The sequence below is a fragment of the Anopheles merus genome, chromosome 3R (assembly GCF_017562075.2).
Source record: "Anopheles merus strain MAF chromosome 3R, AmerM5.1, whole genome shotgun sequence".
Classification (NCBI taxonomy): Eukaryota; Metazoa; Arthropoda; class Insecta; order Diptera; family Culicidae; genus Anopheles; species Anopheles merus.
Window position 1 is genome coordinate 48872539 of NC_054084.1, and position 13478 is coordinate 48886016.

The 13478-nt window shown below is 41.1% G+C and overlaps 1 protein-coding gene across 6 annotated transcripts in view; it reads right to left on the minus strand.

Annotated features, from left to right (window-relative positions):
- The window catches only part of LOC121597521 (1-phosphatidylinositol 3-phosphate 5-kinase), a 69526-nt gene extending 56426 nt beyond the window's left edge, over window positions 1-13100 (minus strand). Inside the window, exons 1-3 of one of the 6 annotated variants that reach the window (XM_041923340.1) lie at window positions 12921-13100; window positions 11746-11838; window positions 11353-11687 (exon numbers count right to left, since the gene is read on the minus strand). In XM_041923340.1, the coding sequence (XP_041779274.1) occupies window positions 11353-11495 (143 nt within the window). In that variant the 5' untranslated portion in view covers window positions 11496-11687; window positions 11746-11838; window positions 12921-13100. Of the gene's footprint in view, window positions 1-11352; window positions 11839-11923; window positions 12323-12860 lie in introns of those variants that run through there. The other 5 variants (XM_041923342.1, XM_041923337.1, XM_041923343.1 and 2 more) reach the window with 5 other exon arrangements.
- Between the last annotated feature and the right edge of the window lie 378 nt (window positions 13101-13478).

Here is a 13478-nt window from a genome sequence, read left to right on the forward strand (position 1 = left end):
ACACTGTGTTTATCGTTTGTTCTTTAATATTCCTCCCCGTGAATGGAACCCGGTTACACTGCTGTTCGAATACTACGAGACCGTGACAGGTGGCGCCTCGCGGAATACACCAAAAATCTACGTAACACAAAGCTGTATCGTTACTCAGCTCGTTCAGTCAAAAATATAAAATAGCAGCTAACGAACAGTCATGAACCTCCACACGTAACGCTCTTCGCCGTCCTCCGACTTGCACTTCCGAGCCAGACAGCACAATCTTCTTCGAGCGTTTGCTGTTTGTGGGCGTATGTATAATATTCGCACACGCTCGAAACAATGTGTGGGTTGCATCAGATTATTTAACCGTCGCGACAAAACGTCGGCACAGTTTGCTGACCATCCGTGGAAATATTTACTACCGTTTATGTGTCAGACAGTAACAATAAGACAACTCGCCCTCCAAGCAAGAAATTGCAAGGATATTGAACAGACAATTTTGATTACCCTATAAATGATTTTGGAGAACATTGGCACATACATTCGCTCTTCAACTAAAAATATGGCAAATATGAAAGATACAAATATGATTGTAAAATTAAATCAGAATACTATACGCTTTGAAATACGTAGGTGGTCACACAAAACAACGAATGACAATAAGTTAAACGAAGAAATCACGTTCATTCACAAACGTACCCACCATCGAATGACACACGGCTGCCCTCGCAAAGAAGACACTACAATCGGTACACACGTGCGTGACTCAGAGCGCCATGTGTGGAATATGGACCTTCTCAAATCTAATTGGAACAGGTATAACGCGATCAAGTCAATGGGAAACATATTACACACGTTTTGCAAAGCCAATATGAACGCAACAGGTTGCGCTAGGCAGACAATCTCTCATCGTGCAACATGGTTTTAAAGACCAACAGGTACTATAAAATGTTTTTCAAATGTTCAAAAACCTCCGCGTGAACGTGAATAAGATTTACCCGACATATTTTTCAAAATTACAATAGCACGATAAAGTTATACAGGCGTCTCCCGAGTTACGACCCCCTCGAGTTACGACGATTCGCAGATACGACGATTTTGATTTTGACAGTTAAAAGTTGTCATTGACAAGAAATTGATGTATTTTTTTGAATATCTGGGCTGATAAACGTTATACATGATAAGAACAAACCTAGTTCAAATGATCTTAATAATCCTGTACAAGACTGGCATGATCGAATACGGGAGTCACTGATACGTCAAAAAGGAAAGGTAAAAAGAAGAAGCTAAATTTTAATTAATTATATTAAATTAGATTATTTTATATATAGTATATATACAATAGCATATTATTTAGTGTATCGATCAAAATTAAAAATTTGAGCAAAATGCCATACGTCGATCTATTCGTACGCCGGTTCGATATTTATTTCTTGCCCCGCTTTGAACAACGGCCTACGCAAATATACCGCGAATGAAAGTGAAATATTACCGCACATTAATGCAAACTTCCAACACAGCTCTCACAGACGAAACGGTAAGTTGCGAAACGAACGGTTGAGTGCAAAATTTCAAAAATAGATCAGCAGATCATTCAAAATCAGCCCTTGCAGAATTTCTAACTGCATTGTCGTTCAGTCCACAACTGGTAGAATTTCAGTAGTCAATCGAATAATGTTTTTATTGCTACAACAACGTTGACAAACAATTTTCAAATCAATGTGTATTTGTAATGACCTACTTTGTAGTGTAATTAGACTCCCTAAAGAGACAATCAGTCTGCTTAGAAAACTGTGTCTTATATTTTACTAATATCATTATTAAGAATATCTTTTTAATGGTACACGCGATTTTTATACCAAACACAAACTTCGCCAACTTGATTGACCCTGGAGCAGGCCATCGACACAAATTGCCTTCAGCGCGGCGCAGCTGTTTCGGGGATGGTCTTGGTCAAACGACTCATTTCGATGTCGCGACGCGATTACATTTTCGCTCCATCCTCCCCATAGGTTACCGTCTAACTTATACACTTCTGTCCAAACGGCACCGGTATGTTTCTGTAGCGATCATCCAATGACGGCATGCATTATTCACCATACGATGAACGTCGACCTTTTCCTATTAGCACGATTGCAGTGCAGACTAGCTTGTTGAAAGATTAAATACAGATTTTTATACAAAAATTATCAGCAAATTTTACGTTCCAGATAAAAATAGTATATTTTTTAAACCATTCGAAGTAAAATAGTAGTAAAAGCAATCATTTGATATTTTATAGTTTAAAATTTATCAAGGAAATTATGTTTATTATAAATAATAAAACCTCTAAATGTGGCTACTGTAATAAAATAACACAAGTTACGCTCCAAAAATCTGCCCGTTGCACAACACATGTTATAAACACGTGTTTTTATTCTGTTCAGCCGGATAACGCCCAACACGGTGCTAAGTAACACACACAGTCTTGCGGGCTATTCACAATACAGCTCTTACCAATACACCACAAATCCAAGAGCCAACAGCGCTACCCGCGAGAGAGAAAAAGCCGGCGTTCATTCCAGCGTGTGCGCACAATATCATGACGCAAAAAGGCGCCTCCATTCCTGTCATCTCACGTGCACACACCTGACACCTCTACAGGGGGTCTGGGTCTCTCCAGCTGGGTGGCTATAGATAGAGAAGTTTGCTTGCACCTAATTTTTACACGCAGACTCGGTAAGCTTTTTCTTGCAAAACTGTACTTGTTTCCTTTGGGAAGCAAGGCGTAGTAGCCCAGATAATGGCGCAAAAGCGTGATACCGAAAAATCGTACGTTATCGTATACTGAGGTGACAAACACAATCATTAGATATTAATAAGTTTATCGCACAAAGCATCAAGATTCAGGCTTGTAGTAAGAAGCCACTACGTTTATTTCATGATAATTTTAAACAATAAGCTCTGAAGCATTGAGCTATACCACAATTAACGAAACTAAACACTCAAAATTATGTGTATGTTTGCTGGCCCAAAATACAAGACACAACGACACATTTTCTCGCAGTCTTTATAATCATTTATGATAAGCCAAATATCTCCGAGTAAACAAAATCTAGATAAAAATAAACTATTAGAGATAAATAACTGTAAGAAGGTACTGTGTACTATACTACACGTTTACACCGGTAAAGAGATTATCGTTATCGTTACACCGGTAAAGCGATTATCACCTAGTATGTATGTAATCTTTGTACTACGAATAACGGGTGCCATTTAATAACTGGTCTAAGACTTTGTTCAGGCCATCTGCAATACTATCGGGTGTGGACATTCCTTGGCAAATTCGCCCATGAGACATGTTAAAACAAATCTTAGTACATGCACACATACACATATGCCTAAATCAATCGATATTACCCTCAAGAATGCACCACCGTATCGATCGTGTTTGACGTGTTTCAGACAAGGCAAGTTCAAAAGCTGAATCCAACAAGCAACCATTCATGTGCACAACGTGTCCCTCGTGAGTAAAGTGTACCGGATGGTTTTATGTGTATTCTTTTGATGTATGCGGGTATGTGTCTATCGTAAAACCACAATTTCATCGTTGAAGTGGTCTTGCATCTCTCTCACTAGCGGCACCCCTCATCGAACAACTGGCCCATGGGTAAACATTGCACACAGCGCACACGTCAATAAACCTCTATACTTCCAAGTCCAGCAAGCCCTTTGGCGCCAACAGCGTTCTTTCCCGCCCAGCCCGCCTGCCTCAAAGCTCCGTGCGATCTGGTAAATTACGACGCTAAATGAAAATGACGCACGCAAGGACAACTGAACGAAAGCATGGGGTTTGGAAGTTGCAGTTGCTGAACAATACCAAATCACCTGCTGCACCTTCGGCAGTGGTAACGGAAGAGCGTACTACTATGTGAAATAGGCATGCACTTGATTCATTTGATGTGGTAAAAAATCTTGTATCTCACTGCTACGTCATAAGTATTTCAAATCCGATTTATGTACAAACACATGTGATCAACTATTACCCACCATCAATCCTACAGCAAAAATATAGGAATGGTTAGCTAATTCCAAATGTGTAGAACCTTTAACCAAAACAAAAACACAATCCAGCAGCGGCGCCAGCTATCTATTATGGAAACCATCATCATCATTACCTTCCAATGCATAATCATGCACACGACCAGGTACTGGGATTGTAGTGTAGCAGAGGCTTGATAACTAGATATTCCCGAAGGTCGCTATAACGATCGTTTGTCAGAACGATAGGCTGTTTTGCACCGGTCAAAAGCATCAACAGCCGCACACATGCATTGTAACTTGCCGTGGCAACACAGCATACAGCTGACAGAGATAAGCCGCTAGCTATAGCTAGCTAGAGTGAGAACCAATGAAAACAATTACACCTTTTGCAGTTGAACGCGCAAATTCAGACCATGATTGCCACGAAACATTTGTTTTGTAATTTGTTTAGTACTTGTATGCAACACTTTTAGCTTTTACGGAGATATAAAAATGAATTTATTTATTTTAAAACAAATGTACGTTTTTGTTTCATTTATAATTACGCGTTTCAATGATAGTACTTTTTTTTAATGAATTTCAAACAAATCTGCGGCTAGTATAATTATAACGATTTTTAATTTTCATCTTTTAAATTTGTTTGTAGAAGTACTACAGTGCTATTGTTACTTGTAAAAAAAAGATGCCATGTTGTTATAACGTAAGCATAACGTAAACATAGGAAGAGAAAATCTATTGCCACTCATGAAGAAGGACAGCACAGAGCGGTTTGTTTGATAGTAAAAGTACATATTCTAGATTGCTTCCTCAAATAATAAAAAAAAAAAAACAATTTAACAATTTAACAAAACCACTCAAATTTTCAGCAATTTAGCTAAAGATAAATTATAACGTTCATTTGAAAGATTAGCGTTCATTATTAGTTTCAAAGGTGGATGTAACCGTTAGGTAACGATACGTGTTCTGGTAACGTGAAAAAGTTGTCTACAAGATCAGAATTATTTTCACCGTTACTAAGCCACACTATGATAACAAATGACGCGCCTGGCATGTTGGTATGATTTACGGCCATTTCAACGAAACTATAAAAGTTGTTGTGTGTGTGTGTGTGTGTGTGTGTGTGTGTGTGTGGTGTGTGTGTGTGTGTGTGTGTGTGTGTGTGTGTGTGTGTGTGTGTGTGATTATCAAGCTAGGCGAAACTAATAAAATTTTCTATACGGTTAAGTTTGCTCTAGCTACAATGGTGCGAGATTTAATGCGCAAACATTTTATTTGCAGTAAACATTGTAGCACGTCGATGTAAACGCGTAGGAGTTGCACTACGCAATAGCAATAGCAACAACAACAACAACAACAACCAAACAACAAACTATCACTGCCATGGATACAGTGTAACTTAGTGCACGTCAGCTGCACTACACGCTCGCACACATTGGCAATCGTCCAAGAACAAACTGGCGGATCATATCATGGGGAGAGCCGGTTTGAATCGGTTACGTTGACTCATATTCTTGTTTGGGTTTACACAATTTTCACAACTGAATACTTGAAAACAAAGTAGATTTATCAAGGTATAGGTACTGATGCCCTACAGCTAAACCCACTGCCTATTGCTCAACATGCCCGCTTATCGTCGCGTTTCTTCAAAACACTTGACATCAATTTTTAAACTCTATTTTGCACAGCTTCAATGTTCACTTGACTAAGCTGCATGCACCATGTGCCGCATGAAATAAATGTCGTTTGATGATAAGCCGCTAGTAGAATATAGTTTTAATCGTTTTGTATTTCCAACCATCGAATGATAACAGACTACAAGTGAAAGCAAACTCTACAATTTCTTATCAGAATCAATTGCACGATCGATCATTATATGAGCAAGAGGGCTGGCTTAAGATGCACTCTTGCTCTTCCTATTCATTGCAAATAAATTCCGTTCATTGGTTCCCTTAGTTGTGTCAAAACCGTTGTAAATGAACCCACATCTGCTAGTACGAGCGTAATATGGGACAACTATCGCGACATGCTTTTTTCCATGTTACTTGGTGATGAACTCGGTGGAAGTGATGAGTGGCAACAACAGCAACAATCACGAAATCAAGCGGATGCGCGCGAATCCGCCGCAATGCTAGTAGTAGTAGTAGTAGTAGTAGTAGTAGTAGTAGTAGTGCGCAGTTCTGCTGAATGAAGATAGGGCTAGGCTATTTTTAGCGTGTGTAATTACTACCGCAATCTTGTACCACTCTCCTTCCAGCTGGTTCTGTTACGGTTACGGGCAGCCAACAGCAGGGACTGGAGGTTGCGGAAACACAGTACTGTCAGACAGAACCCCTAGAATGTGGATCCCCTTGATGTGCAGGTCATCCGGTAGGTGAGATAGAAAAATCTGACTCATGATAGTGACAACTTCCATCTGATTTTATCCCCCGTTCGGTACGGCCCCTTACCATTTGCTACTAGCTACATGGAATTCCTTCCAAATGCCGTAGATCAATCAGCTGCACTGTTTCAAGTGGTTTGAACGAGTGCTATATCTTGGATGCTACAAAATTGCTACGCAGCCACGCCCAGGTCAGCTGTTTTGCTTTCTTAGAGCGAACGGTAAGCATGAACCTTGGTGTTGCAAATTTAAGTATATTCGCTTACTATAGCAAAGGGACTTGGGCAGTCATTCAGATATAGGTTAGTAACTGAAGGTTTGTTGACAACATCATGGAAATCTAACCTGTATGAAACCTTCTTTCAAGCCTTAACTTGTACTGAAAGGTATGCCCTCAATACAAACTCATAAAAACAAATGAAAGAGCGGGCACACAACCGCGGCAAAACAAAACAGCTGACAAAACAAAGCTGCTACCATGCTACCGGCACGAAGTCATATCACACACTCTGTTGTCATGGTAAGCTGCATTCAAATACACTAGAGTGGGTTGACTCACACAACTACAAACGCAACTACCCATTTGAAGCACTTACTTTCTCGCATGTTCGCATTTTCGCATTTTCGTGTATGTTGTACGTTGATATTTTCTATCCTGGTTTATTTTTGGATTAATTCCCCAATTTTCATTCATTCGTCAGTTTGAAGATGTTATAATTCTAGTTCAGTTTGGTAGTGTTTTTCACAACTTTGATTGAATCCATTACTGTCAGGCGTTATGATAATTCAATTTACCATGCAATTACATTACTATGCTCCAACGCTCTGGTAATACCATTTCGGTGAATCCAATAACTTTCCTTCCTGTTACAAGGGATGTACAGTTTCTGTCTTAATCCCCCAATCAAATGCACTATAGTCAAAACCACATTGCAAGGAAACAGACACAGAACCGCTGCCTTTTGGTAACATAAGAAGGGTTCCCTAATTGCATTAAGACGAACGCACAGCACACGACATGCATTGTAATGCGCAATCGACCGGGTCAAAATGAAAAAAAAACGAGCGGGAAGATACGGGAAGATTGTTGTTTGCTTTCAAAAATCATAACATTGACTTTTGCACTTGCTCATGATAGCACCTACTTGGAAGCCTCATATATATTAAATTAAAATTTAAGGAACATTTATTGTTATAATTCAAATTATGTCCGTACAAACCTTCTTCTTTTTTTGGCTCAACAACCGTTGTCGGTCAAGGCCTGCCTGTACCACTTGCATGGTTGGCTTTCAATAACTTTTAGATTATCCCTCATAGCAGGATAGTCAGTCCTACGTATGGCGGCACGGTCTATTTGGGGCTTGAACCCATGACGGGCATGTTGTTAAGTCGTACGAGTTGACAACTGTACCATGAGATCGGTTCCGTACAAACTAATTCGTCAAAAACAAATCGACGTGATAACGGTAACTAGTATTCAAAATGATACCTCATATTACATTTTTTGCAATGATGTTCAATGATTCATCAACCAAAACTCTGATTTTGAAACAACAGGATCGATGCCACCGTCATTTGTATCAGCAATAGCAAACAACAGCTGGGTGAGAGGTTTGTTATTAGTTCGACCAGCAGAGCAGTTCGGCATCGTAGATCGATCTTGGCGCCATACTTGCTTACCACACTGATACAGTCTCTCTCACACACACACCCACATACACTCACAACTGTGTGCCTACAGGTTCAGCTGTACGCTCTAAAAACGCTAACAGCTGACTGTCACAACTCGTATTCACAAAATGGTATTTGTTTTTGCGACGTGATTTGTTGAACGGTTTGAAAGTCTTCATAATCACTGTTGGTTCGTAATGCATGATCCAATTGAAATGGTAAGGATCACTACCAATGTACAAAAAAATACATCACAATACATTGATTGACGAAATTTTATCAAATATAATAATAGCCAGTCTCATAGTACAGTCGTCAACTCGTAGACTTAACAACATGCTCGTCATGGGTTCAAGCCCCAAATGGACCGTGCCGCCATACGTAGGACTGACTATCCTGCTATGGGGGGATCAATAAGTCACTGAAAGCCAAACCCACAAGTAGTGTGGTACAGGCAGGCCTTGACCGGCAACGGTTGTTGAGCCAAAAGAAGAAGAAGAAGAATAACCAAACAAGTTAGTTTGTGTTTTTTCGGTGCATCCGCACTATATCTATAAATATTGTAAAAAAATACATGATTTTTTTCAAAGTTGGACTACCCTCCAATCGTCTACTGTTGTTTGGTTCTATTCTCATTTCTGTCCCACTCTCATCGTGCGCTCACACTCTCGCCGTATTCTTCCTCTCTCAGTCACTCTCTCGTTTGCACCTTCCTTTCGTCTTTCCATCTCTTTCGTGCGCATACGCAGGAAACGTCAACAAGAGCTATCGATAAAGGGAGAAGGAAATGGTATAAAAATTACTGCGTAATTTCGTTACCAAAACAACGTCGCCGCCGCCGTCGTCATTGCTTGGCACGGTGTGTGTCATGGGCTGTAGCAACGGCGTAAACCCCGTACACCCCACAGTGGGCGAGTGTTAGTGGCCCGTTCAAAAGTACACAACACATGGGCAGTGATGAAAACGGGCGGCAGTGGCGAAGCAATGCATGCGCCGAAGGCAATAAAACAACACAAAACATACCGCGTGAGCTCGATATACAGCTGTTGAAGGCAGACGTTGTGTAAAATATGCGTTGGAGAAAGAGATGGGAAACGAGAAAGAGAGAAAGGCTGTTCGTTTTACAGCTGGCAAACGGAAGGAAACAACCCAGAGCAAGGTGTGCGCGCGCTCTCGGTTATACTTCCAATAATACTACCCTTTCTCCTTTGCGCGTGAGTTTTCTACTTATTTATTCTGCTTTTCATTTATCAATGCGCTGTTGTAAATCAGATGATGATGCGGATGATCAACCGAGTAGAATGAGAATTATGCAATCCGTCTGCAGTCTCCGTTCTTTCTCGAAATGCTTTATAGAACAAAAAACGCGCGCGCTTTCTGGTAGAATGTTCTTCGCGCTATTTGTAACACCCCACCGCACCGGGAGCTTCCGGATAGATCCAATCAGGCTATTCTGTTCTTCGTTTTCTGTAAGCAATAAAAGAATATATTTTGCATGCGAGCAAAAAAAAATGGAATAAATTTCCGTCGGCATAATCGTTCACCACAACAACACCCAAACATATGGCGGCTAACATCTGATCATAGGACAGACGCACCCTACCTGTATTACATGAGCGCCTTCCACAAGACTTTTTCCAATAGTAAACCTAACACAAACATGCATACATAAATACAGAACAAAAAATCATACACACAGTGTTACACGATGAGAACTGTGTGTGAGTGTGTGTACAAGCTGCAGAAGCAGCTTGTGCCTGGTCGGTCGCTTTGGCAACCACACTTGGCCCCGAAATGGCTCAGGCTCAGCAACGCTAGAATTGACGCTCTCTCCCGGTGCTTCCCTGCAGGATACACCAATACCGACGTAGATAAATGGTGAGCCCTGACCCAAAAGCACCACCGTGCGCATCGGGCCGTGTTCCTGTTATGTTTTGACTGGAAAATCAACGTAAAAAATGCGTCTCCCTACAGCGGCGAGAACTTCAACCACTGGCACACACGAAATAGGGAATATACAATGGAAGGGGAAATCGTTCTTCACTTTTCCTGTTCCACTCAGGTGGATTTAGGCGCGTTCATCTGTACGCTCCAGTTGCTGCATATCGTTTCGTCCCTTTTCGTCTGTTTCAGGAAAACAAAGGTGTCCACACATTGCTAGGTGTATCTCAAAATTATACCACACTTATAAGGAGTGCGTTCGTGTATGTGTTAGTGGAAAAGTACAACAAACCCCTGGAATTGCTCTATCAGAAAATGAAAAATAGGATAGATGGAAAGAGGAAAGAAAAGAGCAGGGAGAGTTCAATCGGAATGAGAGAATGAATTTGGAACTGCCAACCGATAAATCCAAAACGAAAATGATTTTCTTTATATACATTTTTTTCTCTCTCCATGGAATCTCCTTACCTTTATACCGTGAACATATCGGTATATAAAAATTCTTGTCAATTTATTCTCAAATCTCTCTTTTATCTCACCAAATAAATACAGAAAAAACGTCACACCTTTGAAATACAGGTGAGCGTTCGGGTACGCATTCATCAAAGGAGAAAATGCCTTTTCCCTTTTAAATGTACTTCGCCACACATACACACATGCAATCTCAGAAGGCACGCATTGTTAGAACACGCCACTAGGCGCGCTCGCGTTCGTGCAACTCTAAAAGCAAAAGACACCTCCACGCGGCGTCCCATGTTGCACTATAGACGCAAGTTTCAAAAGATGCTCTCTTGAACGAGCAAATGAAACTATTTTGTTCATACTTTTCATTCTACGTGCGCATATCATCCACATGTTTGGTCGCTTTTTTTATCCTAGATGTACCTTTTCCTTCATTTAACAACAGCACTGGGAATAGACTGATCGAGTTACCTTACACTGTTAAAGCCACAATCAGTAGACCATATGTAGGTACAGTAGGTGACCGCTAACTGGATGTGTTTCACTGGAGTTTTTAAACTGGAAGTTCACTAACTGGAATAACTCTCAGTTTAAAAAACACATAAATGTAAAAACATGAAACATCCGCAACCTTACGAAGAGAAATTCATAGTAAATGTGCATTTTTCTCACAAATTTAATCTCTCAGCTAGTGGTCACCTACTGTACCGGGGAGAGCTTGTACCTGCATGTATGAGCCGTAATATTGGACCGCAAATATCACACCAGCGTATGACTTGCAAATCGCCCGATGAAAATATCGATTTTAGATAGACTATACCCTTTTCCTCTCATGGATTCATATCTTGTCTGGCAAGCATGTGCAATAGCATCGTCATCGTCATCGTCATTGAACTCACCTCACTGTATCTTCCTCACATATGATATCCTGCATCGTGTCCAGTTGCATATGGTTTGCTGGGTACTGGGTTTGAAACTTATTGTGCTCACTCTGCGTTTGAGATTCTTCGTTTCTTTTCCAAACGTCCACCAACGACATCATCCGTGGCGGGATGCTCGCCAAAACAGCATATAGACGCGTTTGCGTCACAGCACACTGCCTTTATGCTTGCACCGGTTGCAAACCCGAGCGGATACCATGCCTTTTTCACTTAAAACACACGAGCCGTTAAACAATTGTTTTGCAGTAAGGTTTTTCTTCTTTTCTTTCTGTCTGCACTCGTATCTTTAAACACTGAATCAAAACATCAAATTAGGCCACCGTAGAATGCGCTCTGCTCCTTTTCACTTACACACTCCACACTCTTCCACCCAGCAGCTTAAGGATACACGAACGCCACGCATTTACCATACGCCACACAGCGCTGATAAATGATATTACTTTTCTGAAAACAAAAAGGATACCCCCCACCAACAAGCCCGAACATTGTTTAGACAATTCTTGAAATAGCCTACTACTGCGGGACACACCGATTAATTCACGATTTGGATCTCTTCTCTTCCGCAACCACGGTGAAGTGAATCAAAACAAATCAGAAGAACTAATCACAAACATATGCACAAACAATTCACACACACATACACATGGCACACACACATTCTCGGCACATGCATCCTATGATGTGGCTGATTATTTACACCACACAAGTCTGCCAGGCCCTGGCAAGCTGACTAGATCGTGTCACTAAGCTGCACTGTAACAGCTGATCGCTCTTTGCAAATCCTTTCTTGCAAGCTAGGTTGATGAGCACCATACCATTTCAACACCTGTCGTCATTTGTACTGTGAGAAGATGCTTTTTCCAAACATAAATATCACTGTTCACACACCTGCGGCCGCTAGCTGCATGGCCAATAAATATCATCCACGGAAGATTTAAAAAACAGTTCGCCTACTTGGAAAGATTACAACAGCGCAACCATGTGGAATCAAATGCAACCACACACTTCTTTCAAATATTTTCGTCAAATAAACTCAGTGCAAAAGCACCTACAATACACATAAATCTCATCTACTTCTTCTTCTTCTTTGGCACAACAACCGGTGTCGGTCAAGGCCTGCCTGTACCCTCTAGTGAAGTGAGCTTGGCTTTCAGTGACTTATTTTTGTTACCATAGCAGGATAGTCAATCCTACGTAGGGGGGCACGGTATATTCGGGGCTTGAACCCATGACGGGCATGTTGTTAAGTCGTTCGAGTTAAAACACCCGTATATAAATCCATTGCACGATTGGTATGTGTTATTTCTACCGTTTTCTGCTAGTTTGACACGATGGCTTGCGATTTACAGAAAATGGTTTTGGGTACGTTCGACATCACCATAGCGTTACTTCCCATGTTGAAAACACAATTTCCACTAACTAATCAATATAGCAAACACTAAACCACAGATTTCTTCACCGCTCACTTTGGCAACACCGTGTTATAATTTCACCCAAGAAGCACAATCAAGCATCATTTCTTTTACCTCGTCGACAGGACGCAAATGCGCGTAGCTGTTAGCAGCTCACCAGAAAAACAAGCACGAAACGGACGAGCGTCCTCTGAGCGAGCGAACCGAACGCACAACACGGTATGATGGCTCTCAATTGGTTTCTGAGAATTCTGGGTGGCGGGAAACAGCTGAGTCGAACGCTTCGATATTTGGAGTGACGCACACTAGCGTATCCGCCGGTAAATAATATATGGTTGCGTTTTACGCTGCCGACCAGCAAGCGTACGTACGCCGGTTGCATATACCCTCTCGTACTGCCTGGGCAAATTCTCTCTCACCATCATTCTCTCTCCTTCTAACCAACCACACGCACACACGTACACATCCCTTTGCGTCTGCAGTAGTGTGCGTAAACCTTTTTTTTTTTCATCGGAGTATATTTTTCACTCAAAATCTATGCTCCACGGCTGGAGATTCGATGGATCCGTCTTATTTCGACTTATTTTTGTCCGTGTAGCTAATTACACAAAACAATTTGACTCTTTGCGACATATTTTCATAAACTATTGCAAACATATAAAACAGACGCGC